General features: G+C 47.3%; 1 protein-coding gene across 1 annotated transcript in view; it reads right to left on the bottom strand.

The window, feature by feature from the left end:
• gli3 (GLI family zinc finger 3) overlaps positions 1-25,484 on the bottom strand; it is a gene marked incomplete at both ends in the record, with an annotated part of 75,651 nt that extends 50,167 nt beyond the window's left edge. The window contains 2 exons of the mRNA XM_083994976.1: positions 7,739-7,978; positions 25,352-25,484. Of these exons, the coding sequence (XP_083851102.1) occupies positions 7,739-7,978; positions 25,352-25,484 (373 nt within the window). The remainder of the gene's footprint in view (positions 1-7,738; positions 7,979-25,351) is intronic.
• Positions 25,485-26,238: the final 754 nt, after the last annotated feature.

Genomic DNA, 26,238 nt, shown 5'->3' with positions numbered 1-26,238 from the left:
AATGTAATTCTATATACGATGTTAGATTCCCTGGTAGCCACTGCTCCCAGTTCAGTTCTGTGTGCTGTGAATGTCAACTTGCAGAGACTTTAATCTTGATGCAGAGAGGCAATCCATCACAGCGAGCACTTTGTCACATTTATTTATTTTTTTGGTCAAAATTATGTATTAGCGCATGGTAATGTGGTTAAAAGAAGGGGCCGATTTAAAGTGGCGCATTCAAGGGCACGTCCAGTATTTGAAGGTGAGCTGCAGAAAAGCAACTCATTAATGAACTCCAGTATTTTTGCCTGGAACATTCAGAGGAGTCAGAGTTGTGTAGCATTACGTCACTTACATAAACAGAGGCTTGTTGCAGTTTTTTTTTCCTTTTTTTTTTCTTTTTAAAACCAACGCTGGAATCTCAGTGTTTGGAAAATCTTTTACACAAAGGGTTGAGCTCATAATTGGCAGCAAAATGTTCTGGATGATGTATCTCAAGGAAGTCGTGTGCCTCTGCAAGCTGATTTTTTCATATGCTGTTAGAATTAGTGGCAACCAGTGGCTGCATAGAAGGTGGGAAATCAATCAAGAAATCTATTGTATCCTTAGGAGAGTGGTCAGGCATGCAACTTAAACATTAAAAAACCCACAAATGCAGTCCTTCATGTAGTTTACAATCAAGTGCTATTTCCTCCAGTGTTGTAAACCGGCTCCTCTATTTTCCGCCGACCGTACAGTACAGACATTAAACAAAGTCTGTGCAGGCCTCTGGAGGTACGTGGCCATTATTTGGGCTAATGGAGGAAACTGTGTGTCACAGAGCAAAGACAAAGTCCAGTGTCACAGCAATCAGACAAATGGCTGCTGGGCTGCACAGGGCCAGACAGAGGTTGACGCTTCTGGACCAATTAGGTCTTGTGAGAGCAGCAACATCTGGATTTCGCTGATTCTCTCTCTTTTCCACTCTCTGTGCTCTTTGCATGGCTGTCACCTTACCCTCTCTTTCACCCTCTCCCTCACTCTTGCATCGTCCTCCTAATTCTTTCAATTAATCCCGCTCTCGGCCCATCTCTTTTTCTGTGCCTCCCTCATTATTCAAAGCGCATCCTCCTGATCTCTCCCCTTTCCCTCCTCACAGCATCCCAAAAACAAGGACAAAGTTGTAATCCATTTACTGCACCCCTGTCAACAGATTCCACCCAAATAATCCTAAAAGACTTACAACCAGGCCTAGGTACTGTCAAGGGAAAAGGGAGGAAAGAAGGGGCAGAATGCACAAGAGAGGGCCATGGAGGGAGACTGGAGAGAGAGGAGAGCGTACAAGGAGAGAGAACCAGTGAGGCAACAGACGGAGGGAACTTGTGTCACAGTGATTTGAGTCTTTGTCACACAGGTGGCGCCCAGGGGTTCCCTCAGCCTGGGCAGAGAGACAAACTGGGGCCCATGTAAACCTTAAAGAGGATTAACCCTGCCGGAGCGCTTTAATGAGACCTGAAAGTGCCGGGCACCGGAGAGCCCCACTGATTGAGCTGCGCTCGAGTCGGCTCCCAGCGGTCCACCAGCCCAGTGGCCCAGCAGCGCTGCTGCAGCCCCGTGGCCTACAGCTGCCCGCTCACACTGAGCCACATCAAAGCAGCCTGTCTGGGAGAACCCCGAGACTGGGAGGGAGGAGGAGGAGGAGGAGGGGGTGGGCATAAGGGAGGTGGAGAGTGTGAGTGAAGGAGAAGTGGGAGGAGGAGGAGGAGGAGGAGGAGGGTGCCTGGATGGAGGAATCCCTTATCTCCTCCTGAGAGGATGCTGCTCTGTGGTGCGAGATTGTCTGGAGCTGCCACCTGTCCCAGGCATCTTTGAAGGCAACACTAAAGCCTGTGATGGGCCTGACCTCCTTGAGCTCCCATTCTTTTATGTCTCTCTTCATTTTCTGCTTTGTTACACCCCCCCCCCTCTCCCTCCTCTTTCTCTTCCACTCTCTCTGGCTCTCCTCTCTTTTTCTTGCCCCTCCGTCTCACTTATACCCTCAGACTCATCCTCTTCTCCCTTCTCCGGCGATATCTTAACATTTCACCAGGCTGCCTGCAAACATTTTAATTACACTGTGTTCATCAGCCTCCTCTTCGTGTAGAACAATATATACTTGAGACCCTCCAGAGACGAGAGCAACGAGATATGGGGCCGTTGGCTGAAGGGATACGAGCTCTTATCTTCGCCACTATGTGAGAGGAATGCAAATATAAAAAAAGGGAGTGATGAGATTTGGAGACACTGGAAACAAATGTAGAATGGCATGAAATAACTCTCCCGCAGCACACAGAGGTGATTATCCTACTGGAGACTACAGGGTAACTTAAGTAGGAGAGAAAAAGCTTAATATATTGTGGTTTTAACCAGCTAGCCGAGGAGAAGCCCCCCAGAGCATTCAGTCTTCTTGTTTCTTATTGCATTGTGCTTGATGTTATTGTCGCCAGTGGTGTGTGCTGCAGCCCATTCTCCTTCCAGATGGACAAAACGCAGCGAAAATCTTCACTTAAAGCCTCCACGACGACAACGATGGCAAAAAAAAATACCATTGTTCCTGCTCTGCATCTGTGACTCGACTGATTAACCAATCTCATTTGAAAAGATGTAAAACACACTGACAGATGTTGCTCCAGCGATACCAAGAAAACGCTGAGTGTTCTTCTTTGAACATCTTAAGTTCTCCGGAAATTCGTCTTAATTCTTCTGAGCTCCTTCACATTTAATCTTGTCATTGTTAATAAGCGCGGCCGTTATTCTGAAACGTTCGCATCTCAGCTTCGCGGTTAAGAGCACCGCACGACCTCGAGATGGTATGAAAGTGAATTCTCGTAGCACTTCAAAAACTCTAGCTTAACCCCCTTAAATCATCCAGCTCTACAAAAAAGGGGAGGGGGGCACATGCATGTGAGAATATGGCCTATCTTACAGCATGAGATGCCTCTAATAAGCTGTATAAAAGGGGATCATCTGATTATCCCTGGTGCGCTGGACCAAGGGGCCACAGCAGAGCGCGGGCCCGTGTTGTTCTTTCTTGATGAAAGGAGGTGGATGGAAGAGGATCCCTCTCCATTGCCTGCAGTGTGCCCCAGGCTGCTCTGTGCCGGCACGCCGCTGGGGGACTCGCAACCGTGCCACCGCGCTCAAAAAGCCAATATTGAAACAATCACAAAGACAAACACTTACCCATGAAACAGGCACGTGTCCTCTCACCACAGGCTCTCTCTCCTTTTCTTTTTTTTCGTTGGGGGGTTTTTTTGGAAGGATGTTTGAACCTGTATCTTAGCCAGTGCGTGTCACGTTTAAACCAACAAGAGGCCGGGAAGTTTGTTCTTTCAGAGCAGTTTCAGAAGAGCGCTCTGTTTGCAGCCCCCCTCTCCACCCCCACCCACTCCTTCTCTCTCTCTCTCCTAAACACACACTTTATAACTGCTCTCTTTTGCTGCTCTTACTCTTTCTAGACATCTGGAAAGGCCCATATGAACTGAATGACCAAGCACTGTAATTAACTGTAGTAGAGTCCAGGGCCGTTGTTGTGCAGATCACGTTTGGTTTGGTGACAGCTAGCTCATTCAGTTCAGTGGTCAGCTGCATTTTGATATTGAGGCAGACAGACTGACGCCGGGGCAGCGGCTGGCGTGCTACGGCCCAGTAGACCTGAGATCAAGCTCACCACAGCAGTTTAGAGTTTAACCCGTATGACTGGACACCCACCACCCCCACCACCATCACGCCGTAAAAAAAAAAAAAAAAAAACCCAGGACGGGTTTTATGCCACGGCTCAGCGTTTCCCAGAACACAGGGCCCAGTGTGATCCAGGTAGCAGTCACCTTCGGGCAGGCTCAGAGAGCAGGGTTACTGTGATGCATGTGAAAGAATCCTTCAGCCAAGAGATCCATACCTCCACTGCCTCTAGCTTAGCAAGCTTGGTTTCTGAGATCAGTCAAGGACAGCAAAGCTTTAGTGTGGGGATTATGCCCTGGCAGCCAGATCTGGGCTTGATTTTTTTTTTAAGGAGCTAACCCAAAGACTATTGGACTGATAGGCAGCCATTATAGCCTGGAGACACACTCCTACTCCTATCAATGACCGAAAGCATCATTGATGCAGAGCCACAAAACTTATGTCGCTTTACCGCCAAAATACTTGAGCATTGTCTCTAAAGCCTGGAAAATTGTCTTTCCTTTTTTTAAATTTTTTTTTACTAAACATTCTGGGGCAGTCTTAACATTTGCAAGAAAGCCATTGAAAAAGGGATGTGCTTTAAGTCCCTCCACGGATGTGTTTAGTCTGGCACGGAGGGGCAAGTGTTTAAGAAAGAGACACTTTAAAGAAGAGGATCCCCTCCGAGGAAGCGAAGATGCTTCGCCAGCAAGTGGGCTCACTGTTGCTTGCAGGACCACTGACCGGCTAATCGGCGCATAATGTAAACAGATGTCGGCGCGGCGCATCCCATTCACATTTCTACACAATTAAGATCTTAAAAAAGACTTCTGCCTCATTAATCCTCATCTCAATCCTTTCTTCTTATCCCACAGCAAAGCCCCATGTATTAGTGTTGTGGTAAGAAGGATATGGACTCTTATCCAGTGTTTGCCCAAGAAAAGCGGCTAAGACTCAGGCATCACCACGATTAGCTAATGGTAACAATGGGGGCAATGTTTCCTCAGTGCCTCCTTTTTTTTCTGGGCTGAAGTGGGTGTAAAAACCAGAGTAAACACAGTCTTAGGGCCGTGGACGCAAGAGGAGTGGGAGATCACAAGTCTGGGTGAATAGCGGAGATTTACCCAGAGCGAAGACCCCCAAAATCCACCCCACCCCCCACAGTTTTCTTGCTCTCCTCCTGTTGTTCCGACTCCCACGCCTCCCAGAGCTTCGCCACCGTTATAACGACCCAGCGGCCAGGTGTGGGGAGGCTGCAGGTGCCATCGCATTTAGGCACATTAAGCACTGACACACACCAGCGCTAAGAGTAATCGGATTTACCTGGCTGTCTGCCGCGTGGCGTGGCGCGCCGTGCAAGCACAGCACAATGGCTTAGGGCCCCCTCTCCATCACAAACACACACACACACGTCGTGCACACACCTGGGATGAATTTAGAAGGTGACAAAGCCCTCATAGAGAGGGACTACCGCTGGTGGAGTAAAGGCTGTGTGTGTGTGTGTGGACAACGACGTGTGTGCTCGCATGTGTATGGAACCAGAAACCAGAACAGGAGCCAGTGGCGTTTTACACCTTGTGCCGTAGGAGTGGCGACAGACGCTGCAGGCATCTGGTTCAAAACAGCTGAGGAGAGGAGGCGGAGGCGGAGTGAGGGTGGGGGGAGCAGAGGTTTTAGGGGAGGCCTGTTCGTTCTGCTGACCCTCAGACCGCTGGAGCTCATGGGGATTGAGCTCTGGTGCTGGGTTCAATCAGACAGAATGGGACCGCCGCCTTCAGGGACTCCCCATGTCCTCAACACCTGGGGCCAGGGAGGGAGGAGGAGGTGTTTTACAGAGCGCTGCTCTCATCTCAGATCACAAGTCTTCCTGAGCAGATTCCGGATCAGAGAATTGACAGAGAGAAATCAATGAGAAACACTCAGAGCCATTCAGAGTCAGACTTTGTGTTTTTTTAAGTCAAGAAATGTTGTTTTTGGATAATTTCCTTTAAAGAGACCCTGAGAAGTTTGCTTTTGGTTATAAAAGAGTCTCATATTAATGTGGATGAATCTTCATAACCCACACTTGTTAATGTTTCCATTTAACGTTTTGTCTTTATAGTTATTTTGATATTATTTCGTGGTCGACTCGCCCAGCATTTCCTGGTTTCCTGGTTTCCCGGACGCTCCCGGTCATGGGAATAACGCCACCGGATCGCTAGTTGGCATCGTTTATGGTCGGAACTACGACGGTATCTGATCGTCTTCGAACCTCCAACTTTCGTTCTTGATTAATGAAAACATTCTTGGGATGCAAATGCTTTCGCTTTCGTCCGTCTTAGCACCGGTCCAAGAATTTCCGTGCATGTGGAGGCTCATGGGAAATGTAGTGTGAAGACACTTCCGCTTTCCAAAATTCCTCGTAGTCACTTTAATAATACTGGCAACCAGTTGTTGTGTAATCGTTACATATCACCTGACACATCTCTGCATCGGACAATTATTGTCTGACAACATTTTTCCACCTGATTAATCAATAAAAATGAAAGACAGTTAGTTATCTGCTCACTGTGTCAGTGTTGCCACAAAAAGACTATTATATTAAGGTGTAGAAGAAGCAGCTGATGTGCGAATATCTCTGTCCATCATGCCTGCAGCCTCCCAGCATGCATTGCGGTGCTCTCCTCTCCTCATCCTCTGCTTCATATGGTTGCAGCCTTCCAGCCTCTCGAGTCCCCGATGCACAAAGAAAGCCTCTTAAAGCTCCACAGCCCTTTTGACTTCTCCTGCTGCTTTTGAACTCTCCCGTTTCAGACCGTGACTTTTCCACATGACCCCCAAGCCTCTCACTGACCCCCACCACCACCACCACCATCCCTGCTGACTCCCCGCTCCCGCCCTCCCCACCCAGCTTCTAACCCCCCAAAAGGCTTCAGTGGTCTGGAACCACCAGAGCTCCTTCACACATACCCACACACACACACACACACACACACACACACACATAAAATGAGAAGTGGCAGTGTTGCTGAGTTAGGTCAGGATGTAATGGGCAGTAATGTTCTGCCCTCGAGGGTCCTGTCCACAGCACCGCTGCCTGCTTTTAAGTAACCTTTCCCTTAAAGAGGCACCTTGGTGACTCCCAGGCACCCAAGCACAGGGGAGCAGCGGCTAATGAAGTGGCTGAATAAATAGAGTTACAGTACACGGTCGGGGTCCGCTGGACTTTTCATTACTGCCACTGGATTAAAATCACTCAGTCCCACCCTGTCTCCCCCAATTCAAAGCCAATTGAACCAAACTAAACAAGCTATCACCTCAAATCCAGGCTAAGTCCAGGCTACAGCGGCCGCTGAATTAACCTCCTAATCAGCCTCTTACTCCCCAATCATCTATCTCCTGTTCCCTCTTTCCACACATACTTTCATCCACAACTGTCTATCTCACCTTCTTCTTCTTTTTTTTTTTCAAATGATCAGTATCTCACTCAAGCCACAGCTCTCCCTTCACCTCAATCTCTCAAGCTTCATCTCCATTAGTCTCTCTCTCTTTGGCTTTCTCTCACACAGTCTCAGAGTCCCACAGAGCGAGAGAGAGAGAGAGAGAGAGAGAGAGAGAGAGAGAGAGAGAGAGAGAGAGAGAGAGAGAGAGAGAGAGAGAGAGAGAGAGAGAGAGAGGCAGAGTGGGGAGTGGGGAGGTTTGACTCGGCGCTGCTTTGGGGCTTTGAAGTGTGTGTTGATGAGAGAAAGCCGAGTACTGTGCTCAGACAGGCCCCTAATGAGGGAATTAAGAAGCTACGCTGGCCGTTCCCCATACTAACTTCCCAGGCACAAAACAAGACAAGTGTGCGTGCATGTGTTCACAAATGTGTGTGTGTGTGTGTGTGTAGAGGCAGGAGTGCGAGAGAGGCTAATCTGTCAGACTTCATCAAGCATCTGGCAGTCCTGCCTCTCACCTACAGTACAGAGACAAACTAGGCCTCAGTGTTTTCCGGGGGCGCTACAATCATGTCCTTGAGCCGTGGAGTTTCTTAACTTATAAAAAAAAGGAAATCTACGCAACAAAAAAACATAGATGGTGCTCCAGCTAGTGGACTTACGATAGTGTGCGTCTAGGTAGCCGTTGCGGGGGTCCATGGCGAACAGGGTGCCTCGGTACGGCAGGGCGTGGTCGGACAGGTGCGGTAGGGAACTGTGCAGCTCCTTCTTGAGCAGCGAGGGCCGCTCCTCCGTGGAGGTGGAGGGTTCCTCACTCACATTCCTGTCACCGGGCGTCGGGGCCTGGGAGCTGATTGCATTGCGCCTCTCCCGGTGGTAAGGCGTCCCCGAACTCTCGTCCTCTGTTAGCGCAGACATACAAGAAAGATGGGAGGAAGGAAGGAGAGGAGGTTAAACCTGTGCAGATATTGGAATAAAAGTTCAGAGCAAGTGTGAGAATTTTCTATTTCATACACATTCACACACACACATTCTGAACACCCATATGCATGGAGAGGCAGTCTGTTCATGTAAGGGGGGGGGGGGGGGGGAGTGGGGTGAAGGGAGGAGCAGAGGATCAGCTTTGTACACCTGAAACCTGCTGTGCATCATCGGTGTAAATCTGCCAGTGTTTGCCTTCCATGGCGCCAAATGTGGGAGTTCAGAGGCAGATGGTGTATGAGCGAACAGAGAGAGGGAGAAAAAAACAAAACTATCTCTTCATTTCGCACAGTTGAGGCCGCCGCATTTCCCAAAAGTCCGTTCTTAAATTCGGCTCTGTTCTTTTTATAAAGAAACGGATTCTCATGGAGGAGGCAACGCAGGCTTTCTGCCTGCATTCCAAACTGCCCATTAACCAGCGTCATGGGTTGTATCAGCCCCACCCCTCCTTCACTCTCTGTTCTCAAACTAAATCTTTCTCTTTCTGTCTGAGGGCAAAATTAGGAGGAGTGGGATCTCTGGAGAAAGCTTCCTGGCATGCTGGGTAAGGGGGATAAATGTGGAGTTGAGTTCAAGGGCCGAGCTCCGGCAGAAAGACGTGACCCCTGACCTTTGCCCCAACCTCTGCACTGACATGTAAAAAGGTCAGTTGACCTCCCGACCTGGAATTAGTCTTTTCTGTAGTACGATGCTACACTGACTAAATCAGAAGTTTTGAGTGACATTTCTAGGATTTAATTTTAGTTTCAAATTTCACCAAAACAGATCGGGGGAATCTTCAATTTTACGCAAACACTTAAGCTAATCTGCAGTTAGGCCCTGTTCATTTAAGCTGTCTTCTGTTCAGAGGCAAATACGTTTTTTTTTAAAAGGTCTTAAGACCTCAAGATTTTGTTACAAAAAAAAGTTGCACATTTTAAGTTTGACAGAAGTGGAACAATGAGGGTAGAGGTTTGTGGCACAAAGTAAAAATCCTTTGTAGGCCAGACGGTCTTATTTCCATTCGGATCCTAAATTGGGACACACTTATAGAAAAATCTGTAAAGTAGAAATACATATTTCTTTTGTGTCATCTTGGCCCACTATAATGTTCTGGATGATCCAGTTTTACATCAATGAATGAAACTTGATTTTAGACGCAATAATGATGTCACCAGTGAGGGGCGTTGGTCGTCATTGCTCTTTCTTGCATTAACGTCACTCTCTGAGAACTTGGTGTAATGCCACTGTACCGGTGCCAGAGGTACTGTAGCATTAGCAGCCTAGCGCGGTACACAGGGCTTCCCCCACTATGCACTTGCAGCCCAACAGCATCCAACTGCCAATTAAGAACAGAGGAGAGGGCCAGATTAAAGAGCACCACCTTGAGCAGCGAAGAGGGCCGGCATAATGCTGCAGCACTTCACAGGAGAAGAGAAGCGATCAGAAAGGGGGAGGTTAAGAGAGAGAAACAGAAGGAGAGAATGAGATTGAGAGAGGCGAAGAGAGAGAGCAGGAGGAGCAACCCACGGGTCCCGCTTTTATTCCCCTCACTCTCCCACATCCATTACCTGCATTCGGGGCCAGCCGTGCCTCGGTGCAGTACTGGCAGCAGATTCAAGGATTCTTAACGCGGAACTGACAGCCAGAAGACGCAAGCCGCTCTCATCCGCAGGAAATGACAGTGTCAGTTATGATATAAGTATTTAATCCTATACTGCACAGCCAGTGATCTTATTAAGGGAATAATGGCACTTATACGGTTAAAGCTGGATTAATAGGTCTGCGCTTGCAAAGCGCAATATTAACATAAAGGGATTTCGGAATTGGGTTCATCTCCTGACATGGATTGAAAGAAGTCGGGACTGTAAACTATGCTAGGAGCAAGCACTGCTAAGGGCAGAGCATGTAGCTTGTGTGTAGCGCAGGCTTCCACTGTGTACTCTCGGCTCTCTCGCATTCTGAAAATCTAGCATTACATTTGGGAAAGTAAAAAATGTCTACATATTTATGAGTTCTTCTTCGTACTTTCATACTGATATTTGATGTTTTAGAAATAGACTCATCACTAGGGCTTTATATGGTGTAGCAGTTAGGAGGCCAATGGACACTAAAACATCTTCTGCCAAACTTGGGAAAAACTACTAAAGAGATTCAGCTTCTCATGTTCCAAAATATACTATGAATTACTTATATTTCACTGTTTTATTTTGTCTTCTTCACTTCCTCCCCCCATCTTTCTCCTCTTTTTCCCTCCTTCTCCAGTGCCCCTACTGCTATTCTCTCCGCCAAGGGAGGTCAAGCGACTAACAGTTCAATCACAGCAGTGTCAAAGTCCCACCATCCCCCCTCCGGTCACCATGGTGAGCCCCATGGGGAGGGGGTTCATCATTCTACCATATACCACCTTTAGGGGCTTCATTACTTCAGTTCATAGCACTTTAAATGGTTAAACAAACACTCAGCAGCACGAGGATCAATTGACTCCTCGGACTGGCTGAGGATCAGCAGAGGTCTTGGGGAAGGTTTCTTCTACTGTGCTGCTTCTACCAGTGGTGGAAGGTTTTCGTATCCTTCTAACACGTCAAGTATCTGTCAAAGAACTGCCTAATGAAGACAGAGCAGACACAGGTAAACACATGCAACTTTGAAAAGTTCAACCCTGCAACACTTCTCTAACTCTGACCATTCGCCCAACAGACCCTTTCCCTTTTTCCCTCCCTCATTTTTCATTCCTCTTTTATTTCCTCTTTTCCCATGGTTGCCACATCCAGTCCTCTACCAGTTTGCAGGTCTATTCAGCCCAACACAAAAGCAGCAGGCCGGTCCTCTGTGGACCAGAGGAAAGCATGCCTCTCAAAAAAAAAAAAAAAAACAGAAAAAAGAACCATCCTGCTCTCTCTCTATGGTGATTGAATTTCTTAACATCTTTTCAAAAAGCGCTTAAATGCCTGGAGGCGAGAGGAAGAAACAAGCTAATGGTGGATGGGGAGCACTGAACAAATTTCAGAGCCCTTTCCTGCTCGCGTTTGAGGTTGAAAGCGAGCTCCTGCCTTTCAAGTTTCAAAGTCCTCCTTCCTCCTGCAGTGTCACTGAAGGATTTGAAAAGAAGGTAATTGTGCTCACTGCCGTCCTGATCAGAGCACACGCCCCAGCTCTAGTATTTCAGGAGCTTTCTCTTTCACTATAATGGTACCTGGTGCTCCATTCCTGCATTCTTCCTCCCTTACTACTCTTTCTCCCCTCTCTCTCTCTCTCTCTCTCTCTCTCTCTCTCTCTAACCCTCTACAAATTCACTCTCGCTTGCTCTCCCTCACTTGCTTTCTATCCGTCTTTCACCCCCAGCAAGCCACTCATTAAATCCTAAAGCCCAGGTTTCTCCCTTTTTTCCCCTTGTCTGGGGTCTCCATTGTAAAACTCTGGTTCGAATACCTTCAGAGAAAACCCTATGCATGGCCTTTAATATGGCGGTATAAAAAGAGAGAGTGGATGCAATGACAAAACAAAATCTTAAAAGAGATAATGAGATATGGAGCGAGGCCAGTTCCTCTTAAGAGTTTGGCTCTGAGACAAGGGGGGGGAGGCTGCAGTTAAGGGTGCACGGCCAATTCAAAGAGACAAAACCCTTGGCTTGTTGTTTTTAAAGGTATTTTCCAGAGGCAGAGGTTAAGAACAAGGGTTTCTGTTGCTCCACATGCCAATCTGTCCTTGACTGTCAAGCATCTGATTTGCCCTCCAGCCTGGACTCATTGAGACAGCGGGTATCTAAAGCCGGGACATGCATGTTTCACGGGTGCACAAAGGGCCATTGCACATCGCAACTCTACTTCTCCCCATCCGCCCCCTCCCTGTTACCGCCTTTCCTAAAAGCCTAAACATCAGAGGAGGTGTTGTTGTACCTCTGAGCCAAAAGCCAGACATGTGCTGTGTTCCACCTTCGAACTTCTCAAAGCACCGTTGTCAGTGGCACAAACAGATTTTGGCTGGGGAAGCACACGGAGAGCGAACGAGGAGGAGAGGAGTAGAGGATATACAGTGAAATCACAAAACACTTCTTCAAAGCTCCTCTCCTCCTGTGCAATAATCTCTTGCTCCTTTTTTTTCTTTCTCTTGCAAATCAACTCCCGGGAAAGACTCAAGACTCCCCAATTAACAATGAGAGGGGGAAGAAAAATTCCAGCAGCTGGCTAGAGTTTAATAAGAGCACCTCTCCAAGCGGCTTAGGCTTATGTACCTGATTCACCGGCCCTGGCATTGGCGCTATAGACAGAGGGAATCATTCACGATTAGTGCAGACTGAAAGACAAGGGAGAGAGAGGCCGCTCAAACTCCACCAAGCCCAACACAACAAGAGCGCGGGGGATTACTGCAATTGTGTGAGGTATTTTTCTGATCAACTTCTTGGCGTGCCCCAAGGAGCTTGATGCCTTTTCCTCACAACAGAGTTCAGTTCGGCATTATGCGAAGGTTACCGAGTCCTAATGGAGCTTCCTGGTATCCGCCTAAAAAAAAAAAAAAGGGGTAACATTCGAGAAACTCCTTGACAAACAAAGTCTTCTAAATGTCAGAAGGCAGAATCAGGTCATTACCCTGATACGTGTGGGCAGGATGCTTAGCAATCCCCAGTCAAAATATCTGTCAGTGCTCTGGAGTTCACTCCCTCTTATTTTGCGCTCATGTTTGATTCAGTCTCTGCAGACTGAATCCATGGTGGTACATTATTTAACCATAAGCGTGGTGACTGATGTTTGGACGAATTGCAGTGAGAGGCATGGGCAGGTCAGGATGTTCCCTCTCCTGGTTAGCAGTCTATTGTCAGCTGCTGATTTCCCACACAGAGCCCGCAAATGCCCTCTTCAATATTCATCTAGGCAAATTCGACGACTCCCACATCTCAATTTGGCTCTCGGCAAACCCTGGGCCCCCAACCACCACCCCCCCGCCCCCCCAGCTCCGTGGGCCCCGCGGTCCCTGCCTGTTTTCTCCGCCGCCGGGGGTCTGCTGGGACGCACACCCAGAGCTCAGCATCTCGCAGCTCCAGCCTCCAGGCCCCGGGGCTGGGGAGGGGCAAATCAAAGCCTTGCGTGGCTCCGTCCTTCTTTCCCCTGCACTCACCTCAAATCAGCCTCACAGCGGGGGTTGTGTCGTGCCAAGCCTCCGCCTGCCCTATAGCTACCCCTTATTCACCCATTAGGGGCACAGGCCCACCATAGAGCGGCCCGAAACCCCACTACCGTTTCATCAGGGCCACATTGTGAGGGAGCAATGAGCTGAAAGCCTCGACTCTAAAATGCACACTGATGCGTTTTTGACCATGGATAGTTATGGCCTTTAAGGTTTTTTCACTGAAAGGGCACCTTGGCCTGCATTCTTCCAGGAATCAAAGATGCATTTGATCAAGGCCTCAATACAAGCTCCAGCCATTAGCGCTCTGATTGGCTTATAGACCCTGTTAGTGTCGCTTCAGACAGTCACAAGCCAACTATGATCAGCCGCAACCTGTTAGTTATTTATACTGTCCTCTGTAACAATATAAAGTGATTGTGTGCTAGGGCAGACCAGGGCAGAATTACGTCCATTTGGGATAGTGGGTCTTTTTGGGTGGATCTGGGCACGTTGCCCACCAGACCAGAGTGGGCCAGCTTTCCACTGGGCCTCAGCATTGGAATCCCACTTCTGACACCAGAGTGATCCGGACCAAGTCTGTGGCACTCAGATTAGGAGCTGCTCGCCAAGAGAAGTGGATACCCCAGCCAAAGCAAAGAAACGCGGAGCCAAGAGTTCGGGGATAAAATAGAAAAAATAATACAAGTAATTTCAAGCACATCACATGTGATCCAAACTGCCACTGTGGATGTTTCCCACCTTATAGAAATGAATGTTATCTTAACTTTTTTTTTTTTAATCCGTGTAGCATTTTCCACTCGGAGTACTCTTGTGTAAACACAACACAATGTTCTGTTTTTTTTTAATTTTGTGTGAAAATGCTCATTCACACATCATGCTACATGTGTTTGAGCACAGAAGTGTACATTGCATTAGGGCACAGAGGCCCCTATTAAGATAGTTAGCCATAGCACTTACTAGGAGCTGGATAATTAGACACTTCAAAGGCACCTGCCCGCCATCCCAAAGGGGGCAGGAATCGCTGACACCCCCCACCCCCCCACCCACCCCCCCTCCCTGCCCCGTTTAAAAGCATGTTAACTCCTATCTGAGGCTAGCAGGCTAATTTAACTTTTGACATTTGATATCTAAGGAATGAGAGGGATCAGCCATTTAGCTGGAACAGGATTACCCCCCAACCCACCCCACCCCGCACACCCCCAACAGCCCTTTTCCTCCTCCTCCTCCTCCCCTTCTTCTTCCTCTCCCTCCCCTTCAACCCTAACCCACTCACCCCCCCTTCTCCCAGTCAGGCCGGATTCATTAATTTTCCTGCTGCTAAGCACTTTATCAATGACTGGTGAACGTCTAAGTCCAGAGTGGACTCTCCCTCTGTCTCCCTCCCTCTCTCTCTCTATTCTGTGGTGATTAGGCCTGTGGATGTTCGGATCTGTCCGTCTAATTCACCCGCCGCTCTGTTGCTCCTGATCTGTCCTCACACCTGCTATTTCAGCTCAGTAAACAGGAGGGAAGAAGCAGGCCAATTTGGAAAACTTTTCAGTCTGAGAATCGTGTGAATCCTGGACAGAACATGTTCAGTTCATTCATAAAAGGTCACAATCCAAACTGAAACGCCTCCATAGCCCGGAAAGAGATCAAACTCTTCATCCTTTTTAGTTGACAAAAACCAAAACTGTGCATCTCACGGCTCTGCTTCTGGTCATTAAAACCAAACAGGAGAACATGAACTCGTAACAATGAGCGTTTACCAGCCTTCCTCCCATATAGATCTTGCTTAGCCCTAAAGATATGCTCTGGACGTTTCTGAAAAGTGTTACAAAATCAAATTTATACAGCAAAGTGTATAGGCTAATTTGCTGGTAATGATGTTAATCATTGTGTATCCATATTAATGTCCGATATCACCTCTTCCAAATGTATTAGAATATGTGATAATGACGTATCACAGGTAGAGAGGTGCTAGGAGTTAATTTGCATCCATAACTCTACATTAGTCTCAGTCTAATGCCCTCTGCTGAATGTCTACATTACAGGTTGAATCAGGGGCTGCACATGAGTGTGACGGATCTGGGTTAAATGAACAGCATGCCTGGGCCTTTGATGCTGCAGCTGGTAATGCTTACTGTTTCTAACCCGTCACATTTGGACATAAGGCCTTTTTACCAGAGAGCATGACAATCGGAATTCCAAACTACAAGCCAAACACCATAAAAATAACACAACTCAACTGACTCCTTCACTCTGCTCCCAAAAAATGAGTGGGGGGCGTTCAGCACAAGCATTAAGTCACCTGTTGTTTAAAAAAGAAAATCTAATTGAATCAACTTTTTTTTTTTTGCCTTTACAGCTTGACACATTAATTATTTAGAATAACATTAGTTCATTTTCCACATTTTTTCTATCCATCAAAATCCACAAGGTCCCCGTTCACCTCACAAAGAATCCTTTATAACCTATCAATCATCATTTGCCTTCCAACATCCTATCATCATTACTGTTGACAGTTGGTGCAAAATCTCAGCCCTGACCCCCGCCGGCTTTTAACGTGGGATGTGAATGGGAATACCCGTTTACGTAAAAAAAAAAAAAAAAACAGGGTGTAATTCACCCCTCTCCCCCCCTTTAAAATACAGGTGAGACCTGGACCCCTTCATTACAGTGTCTGCAGCCGGCAGAGAAAGCTCTGCAGATTAGAGGATCTGCCGTGTTGGCCAAACAGATTTAACCACCGTCTGCTGGGGAGGGGCTGGGAGGGTTGGAGGTGAGTAGACCAGAGAAAAAAAGGCACCATGTGATTAGATAAAGACTTCAGTAATGCAAAGAAAAGCAGTCCCTTCATGCAAGTGTATGTACACACCGCAGAGTGATACAGGCAGGACGTCATTCCTGAGCTAGAAGTTAGGGATTTAGAAACATGTTAAGACATTCAACAGGTCACATTTTAAAGTTTAAAGTTACTTGTTTCAACAACAGAGTCTCAAGGGTCAACTATGTCTCCTAGAATATATCTTTTTTAAAGAATACATGATTGAATGAGGGTGGCATGGTGGTTCAGCGGTTAGCACTGTCGTCTCACAGCAAGAAGGTTCTGGGTTGCACATTAGGTTAATTGTCGACTCTAAATTGCACACAGGTGCGAATGTGAGCTTGTGAGGTTGTTCTCAGTGGAGAACATACAAACCACAGTGTTGTCGGCACAGAGGCCAGAGTTTGTTTCCAAAGTTGCGTGAGGTTTTTGGGTTAAATGCAAGTAATGAAACACATTGCATTCAATTGTGTATTTTTCTCTATTAAACCAGAGCATGAGCTTTTCCTAACACTTAACCCAGGTCTGCATGAGCCTAAACATCTACATAAATTAACAGAGGATACTCTACTGTAGTTTTTGTGGAAAAAAAGGATAGGCTACTTGTGATTTTTTTTTTTTGCAATATGCTCAATATCAACATTCATTGCACTGAGCCAATACGCAATGCAATTTTTACCACACTGTTATGTTATTTCCAGAAGGGTAGCATCAGAGATATTTCGATATCTATAATCAAACGACCATTTACCCAAGAGAACCTTACTTTTCTGTGTTGAGGAACATTAGGAGTAGCTTTCAGCTTTAAATGCAAATCTACAACAGGGAAGATATTTATGGTGCACACAGTGTAAGTGGTGTGAGTTAGATCTGAGTGCAGACACCAGTTATAAAAATACACAAAAGTGAAAAGCTGCTCCTTTAATGTTCCGTGCATTGGGACACATTCCTCTATCTGGCCACGTATAAAGGAGCCTTCTACATTTCCCTCCCTTGATCTTTTCACCTCCTCATAATATCTTCCTGCTTCAACACTCTCTGTCCTTACATCCTCTCATACTCCTTCTGATGCTCTCCCCTCCCGCTGCTGTCCGCTCTTCAGTAATGAGCTCCCCTCATGTATGACCTCTCCTGTCACTCCCGCCAGTGGATGAATCCTCCTCTCTCCCGCCTCCGCTCCTTTGCCTCCTTCTCTAATCTCTGCATTACTTTGCCATTAATCCCACATTCCACACGAAGGATGGCAGCTGCGGCTCAGCTGACATCTCGTCTTTTACAAACCGGCGTTGGAATGAGCCGGTTGGGGACGGAGGCAGAAGCACTGTTTGAAATTATCATAGTAAAAGACTTTCCTGCTCCGGGCTGATTTAGGATTCACCTGTAGCACGGAGCGCCCGTCTCCCTTCTCCATCCTTCATTCATTCCCACTCTCTCCCTGCTAATCTCACTTCTGGTTTTCCCGCTCCCATCCCTCACTCTCCGAGGTCTTCTCCCACTTTCTGTGTCTTTTCCCAAATCTCCTCAAGCTCCCTGCATCTTCCCTCATCCCTTACCCCTATATTCACTCACTCACTCACTCACTCTCCGTCCACCACCTCCCTCCATCCTTTCCTTCTCCTTCCCTCCAGAGCCGCAGTGGGACTGTTGGACTCACGCAGCCCCACGCTGAGCTGCTTCGGAGCCAAGCCAGAACAAAGAGCCCATTGAGCCGAGCGGAGACATAATGTGGTCGGCCGCTGACAGCACCGTAGATGAAGTCATGAGGTCGCCAAACAGTTAATAATGACTGCCCCCTTCGTCCAGCTGCACCGAGTGTGTGTGTGTGTATACCGTCGTCAGGGAAAGTGCGAGAAAATGAGAGATTATGTGTCGGCAATGCATGCATGCATGACTGAGTATCTACAGTGTGCACAATGCGTGTGTGCATATCTTGCAGCATGTGGATGGATAAAAAGCTTTTAAGGGCGTAATGAGATACTTCATGACACTCAAATATTCGCTCAATCACTTTGTAAATACCGCGGAGAGGAAAACAAAACCTTCGGAGAATTGCACTTTTTAGTTTTGGCTTCGCTCCAGCTGCGTTGAAGAAGAACACCCAACCCACCCCACAACACCACCACCACCACCACCACCCTCTCCTTATTGGAGTCTGTCTGGCGCAAAGTCTGACATGAGACACATCTCCCCGGGACTGGAGCTGTCGCTGCGAGGCCCACACTCCGAACATCATTAGACTCACAGCTCCAGGTGAGAGCAGCCAGGGAAGGAGAGACAAGGAGACAGAGGGAGAGAGAGGAGGTGCATGTTGTATTTGTGTCTTTCGTGCAAAAAAGCATGTGGGAGATTCAGTCGGGGCATTAATCTCGGTGCCACTGAACGGCCACGCTCTATTAAAATGTCTTTACAGGAGCACTTGCTTGTCAGGAGGCCTCTGGGTTGAGTTGTGCTCAGGACAAGGGGAGGAGGAGGAGGCGGGGGAGAGAGAGCGGTGAAAGACAGATATGCAATTGATTAACATTAGAAGGACTTGCTCAAGTTCAAATTGCACGGCCCCTCTGCTGTAAGCTACAGACATTTGTTTCCCCGCAAGTAGAATGTTTCTTTCAAACCCTGTCTCTGCTACACATCTGAGTTCAATTCTCCGCATGCCCTCTCTCTGAAAATCAATTCCTCCTCCTCTTCCCTGCTCTTTTCCTCCAGCTCTGCGAAACAGACCATAGGGCGAGGGGATTACACTGTCCCTCCCCAGATCCAAGCAAGACAACAAATGGTTCTTATCAACTGACACCCCCCTGCCATCCAGGAGGAAGAAGGCAGAAAAACTGGCCAAGCCGCTTCGGCACGGATGTGTTTTCTGGGGCTCTGTCTGCCAATCGCCGGCTACTCTTTTCACACTTAAAGCCTGAGCTATTTACGAGAGCCCTGGGAGAATGCGTGCGCAGCACCAGAGGGTGGGAAGAGAGGAGGGGAGAGAGCTGCTGCTTCTCAACCTCTGCTTCTAATCAATCACCAAAAATCACTGCCATGGTTTATGGCCTTTGATCCTAGCTCCTCTTTCGCACTGCGAGGGAGAGAGCAGGGTGGGGAGGACGGGAGGGAGGAGGGAGGGAGGGGGGGGGGGGGGGGGGGCAGGGAGAAGGGTGAGAGTCAAGGCCCAGGAGGTGTGGAGGTCAGGGGAGAGAGATTATGGGGTATGGGGCCTTTTTTTTGCTCTCTCAAACCTGAAAGCATGTCTTGATTTAATCCAGTGAGCTCTGAGCACAGAGCTGGAAGTGGCCTGGAACAGAGAGGCCGCTTCCAGACGAGAAAAAAAATAGTAAGTTCAAAACAGAAACTCTGACACATTGGGGTGTAACTGGATGTTTTGCTTTCCTAGACATCAACCATGTCATCTAAATTCACCATCTCAATATACCAGTATATTCAAACTAATAAATGCATTTTTTTTTTATCCAGGTAACTTATGTAAAAGGACTTATGGATTTACAATGTTACATTCTGATTTATCATGTTTTTAGATTGTTTTATGTGTGTAACTTCTACAAAAAGTTTTTAGTTTGTCTTTCATGTCATTTTCTTGCAGCATTTGTGCCTTTTTTTTGCAATTTCAACACAAACAATTAATTCTCAAGCAACATGTTCTATTTAAGTCATTGTACCTGAAGTGAGAAATGAAAAATGTGAAAAAGCAGAAAAGAAAATGCCTTTACAGTCATACAACAATTCCTTGTGTACTTATCCTCACCTCACGTGTCAGATCAATTCTCCTGTCCTTCTCCATGCACGTGTCATTTTTTCATATTAACTCCAACCCTGGTGGCGGGGCCACTAGTTGCTACCTCATCCCGTTCAACAAGAACCCGACTGTGGCGAGGAGGCGAGAGAGTGAGCGAACAAAACAGAGAGGACGCAGCGGAGAACACACTACAATAAATCCTCCTGGCAGGGTCAGGACACTCCTGCTTTGTTGCTCCTGGCAGGAGGGAGGCCACTGATGCCTACCGACAAATGGACAGAGTGGTAGAATAATCAACTACTGTTTCTCTCCACTTTATAGGTTTATGAGTATGGGGCCCTAGGGCCGCCCCCGCGCCGACTGCTCAGAGAGGAAGGAGGTCCGGCGTGGCCTGGCGTGGATGCTGGGGCCGTGCCGGTCCACGTAACCCCGCCGATCCTCTCACACAGGGGAAGGCCGACTTGTCTTTGTGAGTCGGTCATTGGTTCAGAGACTTTTCCCTGACCCGGGTGACCTCTGACCCCCAGGCCTTTCTGGCTCACAGCATGTCAGTGAAAATGACCTCAGGTTTCTCTAAAGAGCCTTTGTGACGGTCAGCATGAACTATCACAACATATTAGATTTAATAATCTCTGCCCGAGCTGTTGAATTGAGACTGCACTTTATATCAGTGTATATCATTAAAGTGGAACAGTTTAAAACTGAATGTGGCACTTTAGTGAAGTCCATGCAGGGAACACAGTAATTTAAGTTTTTAATAAACTGAAACACTTGCCAAACTTTGTTCAGATGTGATTCACTAAATCAATTGTACTTGTGCATCCACTGATTTCCCATTTCAGATACACTGACTGTGTGTTTTGTATCTTCAAATGAACTGGTTTCAATAACCTGGCTAAAACTGCTTATTTACAATCCATCCCATCATCTGGCTGCTCGTGTTTTCCTGCCCTAACTGACTTCATTGGATCAATGTGTTCCCAGATTTGAGCAACCGCTATGATAAGTATGATATTACCAACAGCTGGAACTAAACAATGGACTAAACTTCAAGTTATAATAAACAGGGGGGTTTTGCTTCAAGGGATAATTTCAGAGTTTTATTTCAGGTTGCTACAACATGTAGGATGAGCACTGAACAAAAAGAAGATGCAGTTCCGCTACAGATGTGTTCGGGGCGGTATCTCTGCAGCTTTGCAGGAGTCTAGAGGAGGCAGCTTATATGCATCCTCCAGCAGTGAAGGAGCAGCGGAGCTCCAGCAGGCAGAGCTGAGCAGGCGGAAGTGTGCCAGACGAAGAGAGGCCAGGCTGGGCTGGACTGGGCCGAGCAGCTGAGGTTCCCCTCCGCCCTGATTAGCAGCGAGGCTAAGCTAATCCTGCGCCTCAGGCCCCTGTGAGGTGGCTCTGCCAAACGCCTGTCCCCCTGCTGCTGCAGGAAATTGCCTTCAGTGCAGAGGTCCATGAAATGGCTATGGCTCACCGGTGAAAGCAAAACACATCCACTGTGTGTGTGCACACGGATTCAGTGCGATTTAACAAATCCTGATCTAACAGGTAGCTTTTATATTTTATAGGCTACCTCCTCTAAAACCCCCATGATGTGCTTCACAAAAGCAGATAAATTAATTTCTTCAAAAGTAATTCTGTTTAGTGAATAAGTTATGTTTTCTATGTATTATTTATGGAGCGTACAGAGGTCTTTTGACACTAAAAGCCAGTTTTCCTGTGTGGGGTTGTGTGTCAGGCTCTATAACGCCTCCTCCATTGTGCTGTTTGACCCGTGGGCCAGCCAGAGCTCCCATGAGGTCCCTTATCCCTCCATCAGTCCTCTCTCATTAGCCACCACAGGCAGAGCCCAGAGCGGGGTAACACAGAGGGGCCCCCCGCTTCCTCCTCTGGTCCCCATGAAATACACACAGCCCAAATACAGATGACAGAGATCACCTTGTAGCTGTTGTGGTCCACAAAACAACTTCAAGTAACCACCAGCACCAGCAGCCTGCTTCTTTGAGAAAACAGAGCAAATGCATTTATGCCCTTTATTTTAAACATTTTTCAATCCCTGTCTGACCTCCTGATGCTGAATCATCTGTTGGCATTTATTGCCTAAAATTTTTACATAATACTAATCCTTTTTTAAATGATCAGGAGTGGTTCTTTTCTTCTTTTTTTGCAGGGGGTGGGGGTAAAATATTGATAAAAAGTGGAAGCAGAGGTGGCAACATGAGGAGGGAGGAGGAGGAGGAGACTGGGCAGGACACACTGGAGAAGCAGTTGATTATGAGTCCCATCAAGTGATCAATGATTTCATTAATAAGACGGATCACGCGGCTGTCATAGCTGTGACACGGGCTGAGGGATGATCCGCTCCCAACGCTCCATTTCCCCCCAAGCTCTCTCCCTCCCTCCCTCCCTCCCTCCCTCCCCGTCTTACCAATATTGCCTCCCTCTGCCGACGACAAGGGAACGCCAAGGAAACAAGGGATGGAGCTGGGTGTTGACGGAGAGGTGGCGGGGGAGTGAGTGGGTGGGGGGTTAGTCATGAGGGGAAGGGAGGGTATGGAGGGAGGTGAGTAAGGGAGGGGGGTGAGAGAAGGGAGGAAGAAAAGTGAAAATCCATTTTGAAACCCATTTTCAATTAGGGGTCCACAAGCTGTTATCACAGGTGTCCCAGAATGGGGGCCCGTAAGTGAAAATGTCTCCTATCCGTTTCTGAAATGAAACCTTATCTGGGAGGCACAAAGATGGCGGGGACAGCGTATCTGTAAATTACTTTCCATCCCCGCTGTTAACGGGAACTTTATTTCTGTCAGATGACATTCCCCTCTATTTACTGTTGATCATTTAAATGGCTGCCTAAAAAGAAGGTGGCCCCTCACTCTTCCTCTATCTCACCCCTCTCTGCTCTGTATCATCCTTTCTTCTCTCCCCGTCAGAGGATTTTTTTTTTTTTTTTTCCCAAAGCAGTGAAGTGTTCTTTTTCTTCTTTAAACACTTTAGCCACGCTCTCCCTCTTTGCTTAGGGATTTCTCCGGTAACCTACACGAGAGCCCAACATTTGTTGCCCTTTAAAGCTTAACTTGTTTGCCTCTGAGACCCTTGCTCTTGCCCTTTTAAGCAAGACCATTATAAAGCTCCCATCTCAGCCTCCTTACGAACTGCTTTACATTCACTGCTTCGCTGTTATGTTAAAGCAGAATTGACAATTTTCTGAACTGTGTCCTCCATTTTTCTGCTCCCTCAAATCAGCAGCACCCGTATCATAAAAGTGCAGCCAACCAGAAACTTTTTCTCTTTCTTTTTCTCTCATATAATCAACCCCTCAGCCCCCGCCCTGTTTTTTTTTTTTTATTCGCAAATTATCCCATGACGACAGGATTTCTCCAGCCAAGTAGCATGGACATCTTTTTTTTTTTTTTCTTTTTTTTTTTTAAGCTCGGGACGCAACAAAAGAATCAGAGGACTTTGTGGTCCACCTGCCTGCCGAATGATGAGGGTGGGAGGGGAGAGCACCCCCCCCCCTCCTCCAAACCCCTCCTAAAGAGCACCAATCACAGCATTGTTGTGGCACAGTCGGCCCTTTTGAGCTGTCAGTGCGAGAGGAGGGGGCACGGAGATGAATGGCACACAGGATGAAGCCACCATTTAGCCAACCATGTGGGAACGCTCTACCAGGACTCAATAATTACTCTGAGGCTGCTCAACTTGGACAAAACTTTTTACAGAGTGAAGGGGAAGAGGGGGATGACAGACTGGTGGCGGAGGAGAGCGGTTATCCCCTCCGTGGCACACGTGACGTGAAGATTTTTTTTTTTTTTTTGCTCATCAGGACAGCCTTCACGTTTAGCCTTGGAAAGACCAAAACTAAAACATCCGCCATGTTCTTCTGCTGCGCCCCCCACCCCTTGCCCCTCCTACTCATTCCCCCACTTTTCACAACTTATCGTAGCACACTGTTGCCGGGCGCGCCACAGGGTTTCTGCTGCGCTGAGATCAGGGGCCGCTGCTCCACTGCTTGACGGGAGGGGAAATATTTCGCCGGGGCCTTTCCTAAGAGGAACCAGTCGCTGGGGTTCCACAGCTGCTCACAATTACCTTTTGTTTGGATGGAGGCAGCGGGGCAAGGGCTACGGGGGTTAAAGTTGAGGCGAGTGTAGGGTTACACCTGATAAGAGGTTATGAGTTCTGGGGGCGACTTGGGGAATGCGCTGTAATTATAACCACACAAAGAATGTGTAAGCTATCTTATGATTCCAAGAGCCAGATTGGGATCTAAAAGGGACCTTTCTGCGCAGATAAGCATCATCCCTCCCCCTCATCAAGTGAATTATAAGACTACTGTATTTTAGGGGGGGGGGGGGGGGGTGCTTAACGCTGGAGCAGATCTCCTGACGTGGCTGAGTCATTGGAAGCGAGGAGGGTTTCAAGACGAACCTTGTCCTGTTCGGCGCTTTAATTACCAGCACATTACTGGAAAAAAAAAAAAGAAAAAATCCACAATCATGAAACCAAATTGCATCCATTCTTTTTCCATGACAAACTTTTTTTTTTCTCTCTCCTGCTGCCCCTTTAATTAATAAAATCATGCCGGCCATATGGGATTGAGTAAGAGTGAGAGTGTTCCCAAGATGCTTCAGGATGCATTACCTTACCCACTTCCTGTGATAACTCCCATATGGGGACCGAGCCACGGCAGCTTATTTACCCTCTTCCTGGATTGTTTGTCTGCTGTTCGCACTTGGGATGATCGTACTTGACATCAGCGGAGTCAAGGAGGGAGGGAGGAAAAGGGGGGAGGTGACAGAAAACTCTCTATCAAGCCACCAGCTCCAGCTACTATAGCCCCCAACCCTCCATACCCAAAACCTTCCAAATCCTCTCACTGCTAATGAGCACAGCTGCAGCTTAGGCCGTGGTGATCTCAACTCTGGTTTTGTTATGACTTAAGCTCGATGCTCCGAGGCTTCTAGCCGAAAAGAAGCAGGAGAAAAAACTGCCATCTAATATTCCTCGTCCCAGCGACTGAATTGAGAATGAAAGGCCGGATGACGACAGGCCTAATGAACTGTAAGCTCCACACCACTTTTAATAGCATGTGTTGAAGACATTGCTATGTAAACATGCCAAAGTTTTGCTACCAGCGAGCGTAGCATGCGACTCACTGTGAACCATGAGAATAGGGGAACATAAACAGACATTAGCGAGGATCTGAGAGGAGCCTGTGTCCTTGAAATCGTGTTTTTGGGAGCTGGTCAGTTTCATCTTAAAGCAATAAGAACATGGGTACAAAAAAGAAAACACATTCCCCCGGTCCCCAGTAGATCAGAGGCCCAGATGTTCAAATATGTTAAGAGATATAGGGGGTGTAGTGTGGCCACACCTCCGTCTTAAGTTCTCAGAGGTCTGGAAAACATCAGGAAATGCTTGGACGAAGAGATGCTTCAGGTCTTTGTGGCAACGGTCAGAATATGAAAATGGATGGAGCTTGTGATTACGTGACATCTCACCACGAGTCGGGGATGAATTTTGATTCATTTTGAAGTTTAATTTCTCTACAATTTAATGGTGTTGGCAGTTTGATGACATCAGCAGACATCCGACTGGGCGTGCTCCAAAACACCAAACATTACATTTGACCCGTACCGTTTGAGGTGGTGCTGGAGGCCACCGCCTTCTCGCTGATGTCATTCCGCGCCGACGAGCCCTTGGTCGCCACGATGGTCTCCACTCGCTTCTTCTTCTCAGCTGCTGAACTGGCCTGGGACTGGTTTTCCATGGCGATCGCTCATTCCTCAGCACCTCATGGAGACGGGATGACTAGTGAGGAAAAAGAAGAAGATAGGTAAGATATCTCCAGGTGAATCTGACAGATAAGTTAATTTTTTGCCTCCACTTGTAAAAACCAAAATAAATCCTCCCTGTGATTTGCGCATTAAGTTTATTTTACCTCTTGCTTGATCTACCATACGTTAAACATTTTATCAATAGACTGCCTCCAGTAAAAGACTTCAACACTGGGAATCTTGTGAGGGGAAAACTTCAGATCCAATCCCTCCCTTTTCATGATGCCCAGAGCAGACCACGGGTCAATCCACCAGCTCACCCTGATTTATTTTAACTCAAACCTGCTGGGCTCTGATCTGCACGTCGGGAGGCTGATCTCCTTCTCCACTTACTGTGGTTACATATCCAAAACCGGAGTATACTTCGCCTGATTTTCAACTATGTTACACTAAACTTCTGACTTCTTGTCAAATGTAAAATAAAAAATAAAAAATAAAGAAATCTTAACAACTCTATAAACATAGTAAGGCAGGACATCCTGACTAGGTTTTATGTCTCAGAATAGAAGTAAAGGCAGCTTGTGGATACACTGATAATCCTGCTCTAACAGCCTTTCCAGAGAGAAAGGAGAAACCTTAAGGGGATACCACAGAGAGAGAAACATTCACAGTCCTGAAAAAACAAGGGTTGTTTGAAGGCCCTTTTGGGAATATCATGGTGCCGGGCAATTTTTCTTTCAAAGAATA

The sequence above is a fragment of the Trachurus trachurus genome (assembly GCF_905171665.1).
Source record: "Trachurus trachurus genome assembly, chromosome: 20".
NCBI lineage: Eukaryota > Metazoa > Chordata > Actinopteri > Carangiformes > Carangidae > Trachurus > Trachurus trachurus.
The sequence above is the reverse complement of the archived record's forward strand: the minus strand, read 5'-3'. Positions and strand labels throughout refer to the sequence as shown.